The sequence below is a fragment of the Mirounga leonina genome, unplaced genomic scaffold, assembly GCF_011800145.1.
Source record: "Mirounga leonina isolate KUSES-001 unplaced genomic scaffold, KU_Mleo_1.0 Mir_101664, whole genome shotgun sequence".
NCBI classification, from domain to species: domain Eukaryota; kingdom Metazoa; phylum Chordata; class Mammalia; order Carnivora; family Phocidae; genus Mirounga; species Mirounga leonina.
The window spans coordinates 26122400-26140656 of record NW_023270175.1 but is presented as its reverse complement, the minus strand read 5'-3'; the positions used below and the strand labels follow the sequence as shown (position 1 = coordinate 26140656).

The 18257-nt window shown below is 40.9% G+C and overlaps 1 protein-coding gene across 1 annotated transcript in view; it reads right to left on the bottom strand.

Moving 5' to 3' along the window:
* LOC118011693 (transmembrane 9 superfamily member 2-like) overlaps positions 1-18257 on the bottom strand; it is a 77249-nt gene that overhangs the window by 20375 nt on the left and 38617 nt on the right. Inside the window, exons 8-12 of the mRNA XM_035006550.1 lie at positions 12531-12610; positions 9396-9504; positions 8561-8693; positions 7425-7544; positions 7166-7223 (exon numbers count right to left, since the gene is read on the bottom strand). Of these exons, the coding sequence (XP_034862441.1) occupies positions 7166-7223; positions 7425-7544; positions 8561-8693; positions 9396-9504; positions 12531-12610 (500 nt within the window). The remainder of the gene's footprint in view (positions 1-7165; positions 7224-7424; positions 7545-8560; positions 8694-9395; positions 9505-12530; positions 12611-18257) is intronic.

Sequence of the window (18257 nt, the reverse complement as noted above, 5' to 3'; positions counted from 1 at the left end):
CAGTCGGTTTAGCATCTGACTCTTGGTTTCCACTCGGGTCGTGATCTCAGGGTCATGAGACTGAGGGCTCTGCGCTCAATGGCGAGTCTGCTTGGGATTGTCTTCCTCTCCCTCTGCCCATACCCTGCTCGCTCTCTTTCTCTCTCAAATAAATAAATAAATCTTTAAAAAAAAAAAAAAGGCAAACCAAACTCATAGAAAAAGAAATCGGACTTGTGGCTAACTGGGGCCAGGGTGGGGGGAAGAAGGTGGTCAAAAGGTACGTATGAAGGACTAATGTACAACATGATGGCTTCCGCTAATGCTGCTGCGTGATAGATAGATAGGGAAGTTAAGAGTGTAAATCCTAAGAGTTCTCATCACAAGGAGAGGTTTTTTTTTCCTTTTTCTTCTTTATTTGCCTTTTATTGTAGCTATAGGAGATGACAGATGTGAGCTGAACCTATTGTGGTCATCAGTGCACAGTATATGTAAATTGAACCATCATGCTGTATGCCTTAAACTTACACAGTGATGGATGTCAATTAGTTCTCAATAAAACTGGAGGAAAAAAGAAAAAATTGAATAGGTCAAAAACAAAGAAAAATTAGATGAACAACCCAGGCACATGAGAAATAGGAGTCACTTGAATAGACAGAGTTCTTCATGTCTTTTAGGGGTATTAGGTAATTTGCTCAAGGTCAGACAGCGGATAAGAGGCAGAGCTGGGATTCTAATTCAGGTGTGTGTGTGATTCTTCACGAGCAAGCTGTTTCCATGCCACTGTGCCATCCTAAGGCCTCTATGGTGGGAACCCACCCTGCCAATCAGGTCTATCTTCTCTTCCCCCAGACATTTTGTCAAAGACCAGAGAGAGGGAATGTGGCATCAGCCACATCATGACGCACCAGCTAAGGCTCTGGTTAATTCTTTAGTTGGAAGTTCTCTCAAGGTCCATTCCAATTCTAGGATATAATGCTGCCTTCCTATCTGCCACCGTTCTCCAATTTCTTATTCAAGATCATTTTTTTGGGATGTTCCTCATCTCTCATTATAAACCAACTTCAGCCATTTCTTCCTTCATGTTACCATTTCTGCTCCACCCTCCCCACTGTGTGTACGAGCTCTTCTCCCTACTAAAACCTATGTTAGTAGGTACCTCTATTGTGCTTTTTAAAGGCTCACACACGCTCCTGCCAGAGACATGGTTCGAAGCTCTTTCAAACAACAATAAATGCAACAACAGTAAACCTCCACCTTAGGTCTCATTAGTTTCTGGCATCTTAATAAGGGAATCTGGTTTCCTATGATTTAACCATACTTCTTCAAATGTTTCTTAATACCTTTCTGCTCTAATGAATTTGTTCAGCCACAATATTCCTCTGCCAAATTTCCTAGCTTTTGAGAGATTCATTTCAGCTGTTATCATTCCATGGCCAGAAAAATTATTTCTCATTTGACAAATCATAACCTCCCTTCTTATACATAAACTCAATTAACCCGTCTCAACAATTTCCCTCTTGAAAGTACACTCTAGAATGTTAATATGTGTTTAACAATTCTGTAACTGCCCTTCAGTTTCAAGTTTTTATATTCTAAATAGTTCTTCCTTTGTTGATCTCTAATTATTTCTAGACCTTTTCATGGAATCTTAAACAGCAAAACTAAAAGGAAATTTAAGAGGTCATCTGGGTTCATCTCCTACCTGAAACATTTATTCACACATTCATCAAACATTTATTGAGTACCTATGTGTTAGGTCCTGGTGTTCAAAGATAAATAAGAACCCTTGCTCTGAAAAGCTCAGTCTAGTGGGGGACAGAGATAAACAAATAAATTACAATACAACATGGGAAATACTATAGCAGATGATAAACACAGAGCAGTAGGAATACGGAAGAAAAGAGTGATCAAAAGTACGTTATAGCTCAGAAAATTTCACAATCTATTAGTTCATTTATTTCTCTAAACGACTCTGTGACAAAGGCATTATCCGGCAAGGAAATGGACAATCAGGAAGGTTATAGGATTTCCCCCAAAGTCACTTACCTAATACCGAGAGCCTAATAGTAAGTGCTGGAATTCAGACTTGCTTGTCTCTAATTGTAAAGTTTGGGTACATGCCCATCAAACTAGGCTACCTCTGCCTTTTCCTACCTACCACTTTTGGGGTTACATGAAGGAAAAGTATATGGTTTAATAATCTTACTTTCTTCAATTTCTTTTAGGGAACATCTATGTTCATTAGCCTAAATGCTTCTTCTTTTAAATTTAAAGCCATTTTTACACTGCCCATTTATGGCACCACATGAGCCACTTGCACATTGATATACCATGAGGCACTGAACTTCTCTTTCAACCTACTATGTTCTAAGAAATAAGAATGCCAGTACCTTACAATTCTCTCTCCCATCTACCTAAAAGAGCCCCTAAACCACTTGAGGGAAATATGTCCTTCGTATCATGCCTGGTTTATTGCTTTAAAATTGTATTCAATTCTACTAACAGAACTAAGAAACTGAATCTGTTTTGCATTTTTAAATTATTCACTTGATTCAATCATACAGTAGATATTTACTGAGTGCTTACTCCATAGAAGGCACTTATACTCCATATAGGGCACTTGGTTACAAGCTGTGAAAGATACAGAAATGAATAAGACATGGTACTCACCCTCAGGAGTTTTAGAACGCACAGTAAGATAAGGCATATCACAAATAACTCCAATCTAAGGAACACTGTGATAAGTATTATAGTAATGATAATAGACACTATAAAATTCCAGAACATGGAAGTGGTAGCATTTGAGCTGGGACATAAAAAAGAATAGAAATTTGGCATTGGAGGATTGGAAAGAGGTGATTACAAAAAGATGGAACAGCATGAGCAAAGGCATGACGGCAGAAGTCAAGAGTAGCTGATAACCACAGCTACCATCTATTGAGCACTCAGTATATGCTAGGCACTCTTTCAAATCCATTACACACATTATCCCATTTAATCCTCACAGCAACCATGAAGTAGATAATACCATGATTTGCATTCTACAGATGAGGAAAGCCAAGATTAGAGAGGTAAAACCAATTGCCCAACAACCCATGATTAGTAAATATTAGTTGAAGATCTTTTTTGCCTAATTTAAAAGACAACTGCATAATGCGATCATTATAAATCTGTGTTGACAAGCATGCCAAGTATTAAGATGTAATCTGTATGGCAACAGCAGCTCAAAGAAGGAAGGAGGGAAAGGAGCTATATGGGAGCAAAGTTTTTGTATAATATTGAAATTAAATTGGAATTAATCCAAATCAGATTAGTATACATTGATTAATTTAATTGTAATCTGTAAGGTAACCACTAAGAAAATAATTCAAAAGAAATAATAGAAGAAATGACGAAGGAATAAAAATGGTGCCATAGAAAACATCTATTTAATAAAAGAGAAGGCAAAAATCTCAAAGAGATGCCCGAATCCCTATGTTCATTCAGCATTATTCACAATTTGCTCAAGGCCTGGAAACTAGAAGGAGGCAGAACTGGGAAATGAACTGCTATGCATGTGCGGAGTGTAGGGTATGTGTGCATGGGAGCGCGCGCGCGCGCGTGTGTGTGTGTGTGTGTGTGTGTGTCTCTAAAGCCTGTGTTAGGGGCGCCTGGGTGGCTCAGTCGTTAAGCGTCTGCCTTCGGCTCAGGTCATGATCCTGGGGTCCTGGGATCGAGCCCCGCATCGGGCTCCCTGCTCGGCAGAAAGCCTGCTTCTCCCTCTCCCACTCCCCCTGCTTGTGTTCCCTCTCTTGCTGTGTCTCTCTCTGTCAAATAAATAAATAAAATCTTTTAAAAAAATAAGAAATAAAAAAATAAAGCCTGTGCTGGTAGCTTCTATCACTACCTCTCCACTTTAATATATGGTTATGAGTTGTTATTGTTGTTTATAATGAAATTATTTAAAAATAGGTGGGGTGCCTCGGTGGGTCGGTGAGTTAAGCATCTCTTGATATCAACTCAGGTCTTGATCTCAGGGCGTGGAGCTTACTTAAAAATAATAATAAAAATAATAAAATAAAAATAGATAACACATGCATATGGTATATGATGCAAAAGGTTAAGAAAAAAAGAGTGAAAAGTAAGTCTGATATAAACAGTCTCCTTCACACTTCTGTCCCCCAGCCACCCAAAAACCCACCCAGGGCACAACCACCATTATTTAAATTTGCTTTTCAAATTTAAATTTTTTTTTTTTTTTACTTTTACAAAACCGTGGCTTGACACTGCATCATTTCATAGTCCATGTAAACCTGAGCCATGTTATTATGGATTTCTACTTGATTTTTTAAATTTTTCTGTGTAAAACATTCTTCAAAATTGATCCCATAGAAAACATGATGAAAACCACTCATAGTGCATTGCAAATGCTAATGCTTTTCAGACATTAATTGTTTAATTTGTCTAATCAAGCTTAGTGATATGGTATATTCTAATTCTTTTACATCTTCTATTTCAATGATGTAACTTATTATTGCAGTTAGATGGAACATCTGTGTGATGAAAAATGGGCCACTATTATTCATCTTGAGTGACGAAGGCAAAGATTCAGGGGCAATTTGTATTTATTTCCTCTATAGTGCCTCGCATAATGCCTTAAATATAGTAAAAACAAAAACAAAACAAAACCAAAAAGACCACAATAACTATGTTGAATAACTAAATAATGCAGAGAATAGTGAATGGCTTATTGACTGACTCTTGCATGTAATATCCCTTGTATTACAATTCAGTGTAATGACCTTTGCACAATGGCACTTCATTGCCAAATTTATTCAGTTTTGGATTCATTTGAGTCTTGAACTTGAAGCAACAAATATCTGAAGTATTGTCAAGGACGTCGCTTTCTTACAGAAATGTAATAAAGCATTCACCTCAGAAAAGACCACCCATTCTAGTTCCCTTGAAAAGAGTTATAGGAAAAGCAGATGGCTCTATTCAAGGTGGGGAAGGGGAGGGGTGTGCATTGTCCTTATTTTAAATAAGTCAAAAATTATGAGGTTCCTGTATTTGATGTGCAAACTTGTAATGTTCAATTCTTTCAATGATCTAATCTTTTTCCCTGGAGTTTGGAGGGAAACCAGCCACATGGAGATGAATGATTATGGGTCTACAGAACCCATCACTGCATTGCATGATTTATTGCATGACACACAGTCACAGAGCATTATTAAAGCATTTGCTCTCACTTTGTCACTAATCAGAACATAACGCAACTGAATTTACTATGTATAACTTTCACTATGGGACCTCTTCCACTATTGCAACATACTCCTAGCATCACGGATGTGGGAACTTTGTAACAAATAGGAATTAAAGTACCACATGACAATTAAGACATAATCCACTACTTTTTCCTTTAAAAAAACTGTCCTTGGATGCCTGGGTGGCTCAGTTGGTTAGGCGACTGCCTTCAGCTCAGGTCATGATCCCAGAGTCCCTGGATCGAGTCCCGCATCGGGCTCCCTGCTTGGCGGGGAGCCTGCTTCTCCCTCTGACCCTCCCCCCTCTCACGTGCTCTCTCTCTCATGCTCTCTCTCTCTCAAATAATCTTAAAAAAAAAACTGTCCTTTATAACATATCAAGGAAAGAATATTAGAAATGAAACGTGTTATGTACTGCATTGTGTCCCCCCCCCCATTCATATGTTGAAGCCCTAATCCATTATGTAATGGTATTTGGAGGTGAGGCCTTTGGGAGGTGATTAAGCTTAGATGAGGTCATGAGAGTAGGGCCTTCATGATGAGATCGGTGTTTTGTTTTGTTTTTTAAAGATTTTTATTTATTTGACAGAGAGAGAGAGAGCGAGAGCAGGAACACAAGCAGGGGGAGTGGGAGAGGGAGAAGCAGGCCCCCTGAGGAGCAGGGAGCCCGATGCGGGGCTCGATCCCAGCACCCTGGGATCATGACCAGAGCCGAAGGCAGACGCTTAACGACTGAGCCACCCAGGTGTCCCGAGATCGGTGCCTTCCTGAGAAGGAACATGAGAGTTCACCGTCTCCACCTGCCGTGTGAGGAAACAGTAAGAAGGCAGTCATCTGCAAGCCAGGAAGACAGCTCTCACCAGGACCGACCCTGTTGGTGCCCTGATCTCCAACATCCCTGCCTCCAGAACTGTGAGAAATCAAATTTCTATTGTTTAAGCATCCCCCACCCCAGTCTATGGTATTTTGTTATGGTAGCCCAGGCTAACTAAGGAGATGAAACCCAAAGTCCCAGGCGCCCAGGTGTCTGGCTCAGTTGGTTAAATGTCTGCCTTCATTCAGCTCAGGTCATGATCCCAGGGTCCTGAGATTGAGTCCCGTGTGGGGCTCTCTGCTCATCGGGGAGCCTGCTTCTCCCCCTACCCCTCCTCCCACTCGTTCTCTCAATCTCTCTCTAATAAATAAATAAAATCTTTAAAAAAAAAGAATTCCAACAAAATTTCAGAAAAAAGAAAGAAAGAAAGAAAGAAAGAAAGAAAGAAAGAAAGAAAGAAAGAAAGAAAGAAAGAAACCCAAAGTGAGTCAGCACCTCATCAGTGAGGTTCTGTGGGAAGAGCCCTGGACGGGATGCCGGGGGGACATTCAGTTATGTATAGCCTGGGCTCTGTCACCGACTTCCCTTGTGACCTCAAACACTTGCTCCCTGGCTTGGCCGCCAACCCCACATCTCTATAATGAGGGGGCGGAGGGAGCTACTGGCCTGCCACAGCACAGCCCCGCCCACTCCCACGGGGACCATGACGCTACCTGGGAGCTGCAGTCACGAATGACACCGCAGGACCTAGGGGAGACAGAAAGAAAGGATCCCGGAAGCCAGTGACAAGGGGAACAACACAAGGTAGAGCGGAAATTGCCATTCTAACATGATATATAACACAAGCTATATAACTGAGATGCGCATCTATGAAATCTGCTTCCAAACCAAAGATCAAAATCGAATACAGCGGCACCACGGCTGTCTCTTTGTACTAGAGGTTACGATGTACAAAAAGATGAAAGGAATGCAGATACCACAGAGAGAGAATGCTGGCGCTACAGAAAACACAGTGGTCGCTCATCTCCTTTCTACTCCTCATTATCGGGTACAGTGATTTTTTTTCCAAGAGCAAGTCTAAGAAAGAGTATAATTGTGTAGGGAAAAGAGAACGAGCAATACTAACCCAGGACATAATAGTGCTGTCAGCAAAAAATTTGTCTTCCAGTTAACACCTTTAAATGCTGAGGAAGGAAAAGACAGAAATAGTTACTGTAGCAACTTATTTAGTCCACTTTTCAACTACTTTATACCCAGGGCCCAGTTACATTTTGATAGGCCAGCTAAAATGCCCCATGCAATTTTTAAATGTTTTCTTTTATGGCCTCTTAATGTCTACGTTTAACACACCAACTAACTGGAATGGTAACAGTTGCAATGCTTACTCTTATACATTCTAGCCGACACATATCCAGCAGGGGTTCCCAGGAGGACCCATAACACAACGGCACAGGTCATCAAGGCCCCTCGATGGGCGGGGGAAAGAAAACCAAAGCAAGCCAGAACTAAAGGTACAAAAAAGAAATATCAAAGCAGTGACAATAACAGCCCCAGAAGCATGCAAGACTTTATAATAAAGACCTGCTTATTAAGACACATTATGGGTAACAGCACATGAGGAAATTCTGCGGTGTGAGTACTTAAGTGACACTGTGAATGACTGTTATTCACTTAGCTAATGACAATTTTTTTCTTAACGAAAAGGTGTGATTTTCAATACTGGGCACATGAAATCAGTTTCCAAGTGGGGTCTAGTCTTTAATCTCACTGCTTAAATCAAAATTAAACAAACTAAATCCCCCTTCCCTACTCCAGGATCACGCCCTAAACAGCAACTCATTTTTCCCCACAAAAATTTCCTTCTGCTTCCCTTTATTCAAGGTGAGGAATAAAAAAATCAAAGCAAGACTTGGTCTCAGGAAAATATAATCTTAAGAGCTGAATTTTGAAATTATCATTGACACGTGAAACACCTAATAAGCCTTCCTTTTTTTTTTTAACAGCAGCTTTGTTTACGAAAATCAACACTCTGACTATCAAAAATTGACAAGCTCCATTTTTTACTTTATAAATAAAGGCAGCCAGGGTTTATCAGCCATTGAAAGACTACTAAAGATGCCATTGTGTTTATACATTTAAAGACCAGTGCCTAGGCTTGCCATAGCATTTCAAAATGCTAGTGGTTAATTATGAATTCCCTTAGTCCACGTATTAAATATGCTTCTACCCACATGCTGATTTTCAAGAAAGCATCTATTTTGCAAAGCGAGGAATATATGTATTGGACATTACAATAAATTATTCAGAACTGAAGAAGCCATGAAAGGTCCTTGACATAGGAACATATTCAGACTCCTCTCCTTAATTTGAGAAGATGGAAATGTAAGTACTAGAAAACATCATTTTCTTAAACTTCAGGGTATTTTCAAAGTCCTTTTGTGCACATGGATCAAAATTTAACAAAGGTCAGCAGTTGACTAAGAATGTTTAAGATGACACCTATTGATCTGAGCCTACTCACATAAGGTAATAAACGTCATAATCAAAACTTGTGTTCCTTGACCCAGGAAAGCTGAGAGCAGCATTCTATTCCTTGGAGGTCTGAATACATCCCCATGAACCAGCTTCCAACCGAAGTCCTCCCGGACCTCCTCCTGCACATAAGAAAGTCTTTGATAAACACACACTATGACAGAAAGTTACTGAAACTCTGAAAGGTAGACGAAAATGAATTTTACTCTAAAGACAGATTAACTGGAAACCAATAGCTCATTTTGGATACAGCGGGTCTCTGGAAGGTATGTGATCCTGTCGTAAAATAAGTTGCTCCCTTACTCCAAGGTTTGCACTGGGGGGAATGTGTTCATCATATAGGGCACACACCTGGCTTAATTCCATGAAGAAAGCAAAATCATTTGACATACAGAAGGAATTCAACCAATTTTATAGACATTTAAAATTCACCAATACGCAAATGATTATAAGAGTCAAAATAGTATAAATGAGATAAAACTAAATTTAACCTAAATGATAGCATTTGGCAATGTTTGGTACATTTATCTCATGCTTCAAATTAATGAAAACCTTAAATAATAATACCCTGAAAGTTCAGAAACATATAAAAAGGAATAGAACCAGAGTTGATAACAAATACTTCTCTAATAAACTTACTTGTACTTTTTAAAAATCTACACAACCCCATAACTTCTGATTTGGTATAATGGGCAAAACGACTAAACATCGAAAATGTGCTGTTTTCAAGGTATTTTATACTCTAAGTACAAATATAACATTGACAACTGGGCAGCGTAGGCATTCAAATATGTACTGAATCAAATATGTGCATTTTTACTTACAGAAAAATTCGTCTGATTGTATCTGATAATATCTCTATGGAGAGTTCTTAATAGAATCATAGCCACCATCCCAGACAAGAAGAGAACGATAACAAAGGAAGTCATAATACTAGAAAATTTAAGGAAGAAAAAAAGAGAAGTTAAATCTCAAGCTCCTTATTTGAACAGTGAAAGAAAATGTGTGTATGTATAAAAGAAAGACATGCAAATTATCTTTATGTTGATCAGTTTTCCAAGGTTAAACTTAGATCAAATGCTGAATACATCAATATATTAAATGAACTTAAAGCTCTACCACAAAAAGTGCATTACAAACAAAGCAATAGAAGCAACACTATTCTTGGGGCGCCTGGGTGGCTCAGTCGTTAAGCGTCTGCCTTCGGCTCAGGTCATGATCCCAGGGTCCTGGGATCGAGCCCCGCATCGGGCTCCCTGCTTGGCGGGAAGCCTGCTTCTCCCTTTCCCACTCCCCCTGCTTGTGTTCCCTCTCTCCCTGTGTCTCTCTCTGTTAAATAAATAAAATCTTTAAAAAAAAAAAAAAAAAGAAGAAGCAACACTATTCTTAAGGTGATTTTAGAATTTAAGAGTACATTCCCGGGCGCCTGGGTGGCTCAGTTGGTTAAGCGACTGCCTTCGGCTCAGGTCATGATCCTGGAGTCCCGGGATCGAGTCCCACATCGGGCTCCCTGCTCAGCAGGGAGTCTGCTTCTCCCTCTGACCCTCCCCCCTCTCATCCTCTCTCTCTCTCTCATTCTCTCTCTCAAATAAATAAATAAAATAAAATAAAAATCTTAGAAACTCAGTTCCAGAGCATGGCACTGAGAACGAAAGTTCAGGAATCGAGGTTGAACTAATGGCTGACTGACTTCTTAGCTGATAAACCAAGGTTGTAGTCTTTTTATCATTCTGTGAGCTTCAGGGTAATGACCCCATGGACAACTTACCTATGAGCTCTTACTGTTACTTAAACTAAAACGTAAAAATTATCCCCAAATCAAAACCAGTACCTCTGCCATCCTACCACCCAGCCAAACCCAGACACGTCAACAAAGTTTCACCAGAATCTATGAAAAGACCAGCACTGTTTTAAAAAGATGCCAGTAAGATGATTGATGTCTATGGCTGCCAGAGGGGAGGTGGTGGGGGGATGCGCAAAATAGGTGAAGGGGAGTGGGAGGTGCAGGCTTCCAGTTTATGGAATGAGTAAGTCACAGGGATGGAAGGCACAGCATAGCGGTTGTCGTGAATGGTATTGTAACGGTGCTGTATGGGGACAGAGAGCAGCCACACTTGTGGGGAGCACAGCAGAACGTACAGACTTGCTGAATCACCATGTTGTACACCTGAAACTAATGTAACATTGTGTGTCGACTAGACTTTTTGATATAAATAAATAAGCCAGCCAGCCAGCCAGCCCTGGGAATGAAAGGTACAGCACAGGGAATATTGTCAATAATACTGTAATAACTGTATATGGTAACAGGGGGTAACTACACCTATCATGGTGAGCATTTCGCAAAGTACAGGACTGTCAAATCACTATGTTGTACACCTGAAACTAATAATATTGTATGTCAACTATACTTCAATTAAAAATTTTTAAAAAGATGATTGATGTCTAAAATGTCTGTTAAATGTCGTAAGTAAATTAGCTCATGACAGAAACTAAAGTACATTCCTCATTATGCTATAAATATCACTACTACTAGAGATTAGCCCCCACAGTGTATCCGGAGGCCCCTTGCTTTCACAATCCCTTTGGAAAAACCATTTACATAAATTTTATCTGAAGAGACTCCTGGAGGTGTAACAAAATGGGACCTGGACAGTTGCCCAAACAAAAGACTCTGTGGAAAAGCTATGGTATGATCATAATAATGAAGAAGAGGAGGAGGAGGGAGAGCAGGAAGAGGAGAAGAAGGAACAAGTCTAGAAAAACAGGAGTGGGGGATGCTGTTCTCACTTTTTTAAAAAGGATTTATTTAGAGAGAGAGAGAGTGCATGCAGGGGGTAGGGGCAGAGGGAGAAGGAGAGAGAGAATCTCCAGCAGACTCCCACTGAGTATGGAGCCCAACGCGGGGCTCGATCTCACGACCCTGAGATCATGACCTGAGCTGAAACCAAGAATCAGACACTTACTAACTGCACCACCCAGGTGCCCCGCTATTCTCACTTTAAAGGCAATGGCAATATAAGGAAAATCATCACCTCAAAAGACCATACTCAGAATCACACCTTTCCTCACTTTCATTTTTACTTTTATAGTCTTCTTCCACTCCAAAATGAGCTAACACCTTACCCCTCCCTCAGCACTTTGCCACAGTCATGCCCAATCATCACATTCTCAGCTGGTCCATCCCTCCGTCTCAGGTTGAAACTTCTAACTCTGTGGTTTGGCCCTGTTAAAGATTCCTGAGGAATCAAGCAGTTTCACCTGAATCCACTAGAACGTAGTAAGCTTCACGGGAGCAGAAGCCTGTGTGCCTCCCTCACACTGTCTCAGAGGCCAGCAGAGTGCCCGGCCACCTAACAGAAACTAGAAAGAACACCAGTGGAATGAGCGGCCCTTCACTCAAGACCTGACCTCCACACAGTCCTCTCCATTATCTGACCTGCTGAGGGAACGTCCCCTTGAGAGGGGAAACTAGCCACAGAGAAGAAAAAATGTCACCCAAGACCATCTCTGGTAACAAAATAATTTTTAAAAATATGTATGTATCGGGGCACCTGGGAGGCTCGGTCGGTTAAGCCTCCGACTCTTGATGTGGGCTCAGGTCATGATCTTGGGATCCTGGGATTGAGCCCTGCCCTGGGCTTCATGCTCAGTGGGGGGTCTGCTTCACATTCTCTCTCTCCCTTTCGCTTTGCCCCTCCCCCTGCTCGTGCTCTCTCTAAAATAAATAAAATCTTTAAAAATATATATATGTATATGTAATACAAATATATATTTACATCCCCCCCCCCTTAAGCTATGTATTCTTTGTTTCATAAAGTGCTTACGTAGGGGTGCCTGGCTGGCTCAGTTGGAAGAGCATGCGACTCTTGATCTCAGGGTCATGAGTTCAAGCCCCACATTGAGGGTAGAGATTACTAAAAAAAAATAAATGAATTTAAAAATAAAACTAAAGTACTTACCTAAACCACTGAATGTTGGTATGAGGCATGGACTCCAAAATATAATCCCATCTAGATGCCCACTTGATGCTTTTGTTTTCCTAAAAAACAAAAATATACAATAATATGACCAAACTTTCACTGACCTTTTGCTGGTTATAATCCTAAAACAAACAAAGTTATTCTGCATGTACTTTGTCAATCTCTTCACTACTAACTTCATGGAATAATGAGATGTATCCTGGCATTTTTATCTTATTAACTGACATTCTTCTTCATTTCAGAAAAGGACTAGAAAGAAAGTAATTTTAGCCTGCTGCTGTTCACCAGAAGTAGCAACCTTTTTTAAAAACAGACCATCCAGGGGCACCTGGGTGACTCAGTCAATTAAGCTTCTGACTTCGGCTCAGGTCATGATCTCAGGGTCCTGGGATTGAGCCCCGAGTTGGGCTCCACACTCAGCAGGGAGTCTGCTTGTCCCTCTGCCCCTCCTCGTACTTGTGCATTCTCTCTCTCAAATAAATAAATATTAAAACAATAAAACAGACTATTTGCTTAAAGTAATCTCTACACCCAACGTGGGGCTCAAATTCACAACCCTGAGATCAAGAGTCCCATGCTCTTCCGACTGAGCCAACCAGGCACCCCTACATTTTTATACGTTAAGTATTTTGAGATGTAGTAGCAACAAGTTTATAAAAGATGTTTTCAAATATTGTAATTTTCAATACTGAATAAACCACAAGAAAATACAATTACCAATCAAGCTGTTTCTGTTGATGTGTGATCAAACTCAAACTGTCAGTAGCTTTCTTACAAAATATCCCCAGTAGATGAAGATCTTAACTGGTAACCCCCAATAAACACACCATTAATTCAGAGTAATCACCCCTCAAATCAATAACATGCTCTTAGCAAAGGGAAAATGCTGGTACAAATTGACCAAGTAATGTTTGAAATGACTTATTATTTAAAACTGAGTGTTTGTAAGACAAAATCAGAGAGGGAGACAAACCATAAGAGACTCCTAACTCTAGGAAACAAACTGAGGGATGCTGCAGGGGAGGAGGGTTCGGGGGCGGGCTAACTGGGTGATGGACATTAAGGAGGGCACGTGATGGAATGAGCACTCGGTGTTATATAAGACTGATGAATCACTGACCTCTACCTCTGAAACCAATAATACATTGTTAATTAATTGAATTTAAATTTAAAAATAAAATAAAAGTGGGTGTTTGTTAGGTGTTTTTTCTGAAGTTTAGAGTTGGAGTATGGAGAGACTCAATGTGCACTGTTTTGTTTTTTTTTTTAACAAGTAGGCTCCACGCCCAATGTGGGGCTTGAACTCACGACCCTGAGATCAAGAATTGCATGCTCTATGGACTGAGCCAGCCAGGTGCCCCTAATATGTACTGTTTTAAAAAACAAAAACCCAAGGGGCACCTGCTTGGTTCAGTTGGTAGAACATGCATGCGACTCTTGATCTCAGTGTTGTGAGTTCGAGCCCCACACTGGGTGTGGAGCCTACTTAAAAAAAAATTTTTAAAAATCCAAAGGACAGATTTTAATTGGGTTTTAATTCAACGGTTGATTTTGGCTAAAACCTGATGACTAGGAGATCATGGTTAACATCACCAGTGACGAAGCAGGTTGACATCACATGCCTCCTAACGTGCAGCATCACTTCCGCTGTATAATCTCTGCCTACAATGTACGGCCTGAGCCTGCTCATAAAGAACCATCAGACAGACCCAGATTAATGGTCATCCTGCAGATTGTAAAGTCCTTACTCTATAAAAATTTCAAGGCTGTGGAAGACAGAGAAAGACAGAAGAACCAGTCTGGATTGGAGATCACAAACTAAACAACACATACTCCTGGATAGGATCTCAAACCACGAAGGGAAAAAGTGACATTGTTTGGCCAGCTGGCAACATTTGAATGGATGGATGTGAACCGGATGGTAATGTGATACCAGTGCAGATTCCTGATTTGGAGGGTTCTATGCTAGTGATATGCTATGCCAGTAGGAAAGTGATCTTGTTTGGGGGAAAGACTCCGGAGTGTTTAGGGGTGATGGAACACCTAGCTCTCCAAAGATTCAGAGAAAGACTAAGGCTAATGGACACACAGATAAGGGTGAACAATGCAGCAAATGAGTAAAATAGTAACAACTGGGGCGTCTGAGATTAAAGAGACTATGGGGGTTCTTTGTAGTGTTCTGGCAATCTTTCTGTAGTCTGAAACTGTTTCGAAATAAATTATTATTTAAAACCTATAAGAAGGAGCGCCTAGGTGGCTCAGTGGGTTAAGCGTCTGCCTTCGGCTCATGTCATGATCCCAGGGTCCTGGGATTGAGTTCTGCGTCGGGCTCCCTGTTCAGCAGGGGACCTGCTTCTCCCTCTCCCTCTGCCTACTGTTCCACCTGCTTGTGCTTTCTCTCTCTCAAATGAATAAAAACTTTAAGAAAATAAAAATAAAATAAAACCTATAAGGAAATCAGAATTTGTAGACAAATCAAGGGATAAATATTCATTGCATAAAAGCATATATCTTAGCCATTCTATTAAAATATTGTTTCTATAGTAAAATGTGACTTAATTTGTAAAAATTTGAATTACGGGCATCTTCTTCACCAGCCTATCCCTTGCCTTAAGCAAGTTAACTCGTATCAAGTCTTTCAAAACGGAGAGATACTTTCAAATATGCGCCATGAAGTTTGGATTTTACAAAGAGAGCCTAGAAAAATCTGCAGTTGTTAAACCTAATGGTTTTTGCACCAAACATTGCCATCTGCTGGAAATAACAGACTATAACACATATTACTCTTCCCTAAGAAAATAAGAAACTATTTAAAAATCCTAAGGCACATTTGAGAACAAAATGACAAATGCAGACAGATAACTAAGTGGTGGAACCTATTTCCTTAATCCACTGAAAACTAATGAGTTATTCTGCTTTCCATGCCAGCATTTCAAAGTCTTTTCTAAGACACAGCAATTCTCCTAAAACAAGTCCTTAATTTTGTTTACACTGGAGGCACAAGAAGCAAAGGTAGAAACACACACAGGACTTCTTGAGTCCTGACACAGTATCCCACGATGGATCTCACTCAATCAATAGGCAGGGGCTCCAAAAATCAAATGGGCAGACGAGGGCTTCTTCTAGTCCAGATGTTTTCAACACGGGGAGCAGCGCCCCCTAGGGGGCAGAATGAAAATGTGTAGGGATGCTTCTGGTGTTCGCAGCATAGAACGCCAGACGTCTACAGCGCACTGGGAGACCAACCAACACAACAAGGAATTGAGAAAAACTTCCAAATGCGCCACCCAATATGGTGTGAGGGAAAGACTGCTTATGATTATGATCTGTGGGGCGCCTGGGTGGCTCAGTAGGTCAAGTGTCTGCCTTCGGTTCAGGTCATGATCTCGGGGTCCTGGAATCAAGTTCTCCATCGGGCTCTCTGCTCAGTGGGGAGCCTGCTTCTCCCTCTGCCTCTGCCTCTCCCCCCTGCTTGTGTGCGCGCTCTCTCTCTGTCTCAAATAAATAAACATTTAAAAATAAAAATTTTAAAATTTTAAAAATGATTATGGTCCGTGCCTAGATTCTAATTCCATTTTACAGATAAAGTATTTTTACATGTTTTTAATAACACTGACTTTTTTGGGGACTGCAACTACCATGTAAATTGAGGGAAAACAGTACTATGTTCGGTTTGAAACTTTTTTTTCTTTTTATTTGACAGAGCGAGCATACAAGCCGGGGGAGTGGCAGGCAGAAGGAGAGGGAGAAGCAGGCTCCCCACTGAGCAGGGAGCCCGAGAAGCCCAATGCGGGACTCGATCCCAGGACCCTGAGATCGTGACCTGAGCCGAAGGCAGACGCTTAACCGACTGAGTGAGCCAGGTGCCCCTGGTTTGAAACTTTACCAAAATTGATCAACATTTCAGAAAATCGGGTGCCTGGGTGGCTCAGACGGTTAAGTGTCTGCCTTCGGCTCAGGTCATGATCCCAGGGTCCTGGGATCAAGCCCCCCATCGGGCTCCCTGCTCCACAGGAAGCCTGCTTCTCCCTCTCCCTCTCCCTCTCCCACTCCCCCTGCTTGTGTTCCCTCTCTCGCTGTCTCTCTCTCTGTCAAATAAATAAATAAAATCTTAAAAGAAAAAACATTTCAGAAAATCATGCCATCATTTGGAAATATGGGGTACTTGACCTACCTATGTACAATATTCTCATCTTCATCTGCATCCACAGCTGTCACATTTACAGTGATTATACACAATGGTGCATGCATCTGACGGGCTGAAATATATACTGAACTACATGTTATTTTATTAAAAGTTATTTTCTTTTTATTTTATATTATAGTTAGGGTGTTATACTGATGTTTATTGAAACTACGCGTACAGTTTTAATCATCTAGTATCTATAAATGTGAATTCACAGTAAAGGGAGGCTGCAAAAACATTTGATATTAAAATAGGGGGCGCTGAGTGCCTCAGTTGTTAAGCGTCTGCCTTCAGCTCAGGTCATGATCCCAAGGTCCTGGGATCGAGCCCCCGCATCGGTCTCCCTGCTCCACAGGAAGCCTGCTTCTCCCTCTCCCACTCCCCCTGCTTGTGTTCCTGCTCTTGCTCTCTCTCTCTCTGTCAAATAAATAAATAAAATCTTTAAAAATAAAATAAAATAAGGCTCAGTCGGTTGAGCGTGTCTGACTCTTGGTTTCAGCTCAGGTCATGATCTCAGGGTTGTGGAATTGAGCCCCCACGTGGGGCTCCGAGCTCAGCACAGAGTCTACTTGCCCCTCCCCCATCCCACCCCACCCCCACACGCACACACGTGCTGTCTCTCAAATAAATAAAATCTTTTAAATAAATAAAAGAGGACATCGATGTGATAGGGTTAAGAACTACTCATCTGTTTCAACTCTCTCATTTTATTTTGGGGAAACTGAAGTCCAGAGAGGCAAATGAACTTGCTCAAGGTCACAGTATGAGTTTGAGGCAAGCTAGAACCAAAATACCAAAATTTTCTGCTTCTCAATTCAGTTAGTGGCCCATGCTGCCTACAGATCAAGAATATATTTTGGAGGGAAAAAAAAACAACAATGCTATAAATGTGGCTAGGGTCCCAGGCTAGCCCACAAATAAAACTTATATAACTCATATACATAGCTAAGAGTACTGGGATTAGAATGAAACCTTTTTAAAAACATTTGGTTGGTGGCATAAAAACAGTAAGTTTCTGAAATAAAAGTACTGTGAATAGAAATACCTTAGCCTGGCACTCAAGGCCATTCAAAATCTGGCCTATGTCTATCTTTCTAACCTTTCTACCAATACTATATAAACTATTAAAGTCTAGAGTTAGACTGAATCTCTTTGGCCTTTACAAACCCTAGCACCTAACGCCTGGCACATAAAGTGCATTTAATGTCCTTTGATGAATGGATAAGCAAAGGAAAACAATTTTGTTTCAATTGGACGTTTGTTTGCTGTTCTTCACATACACCATGTACAATCTTACCCAGAAAGCCCTACCCCAGCTCCTCGCCAAATTCCCAAAATCCGGCTCTCTTAACTCAGTCCATTGGCCTTCCCATAATGCCTCACACACCTCTGTCCCTTCCATCCAAATCACATGCAGCATCCTTAGAAGCCCAGCTCAAGGTCCCTCTCTCACAAAGCCTTCCTGGACAATTCACCCACCATTTTAAAGTCACACCGTGTATTTTAGAGGCTGCATTAAG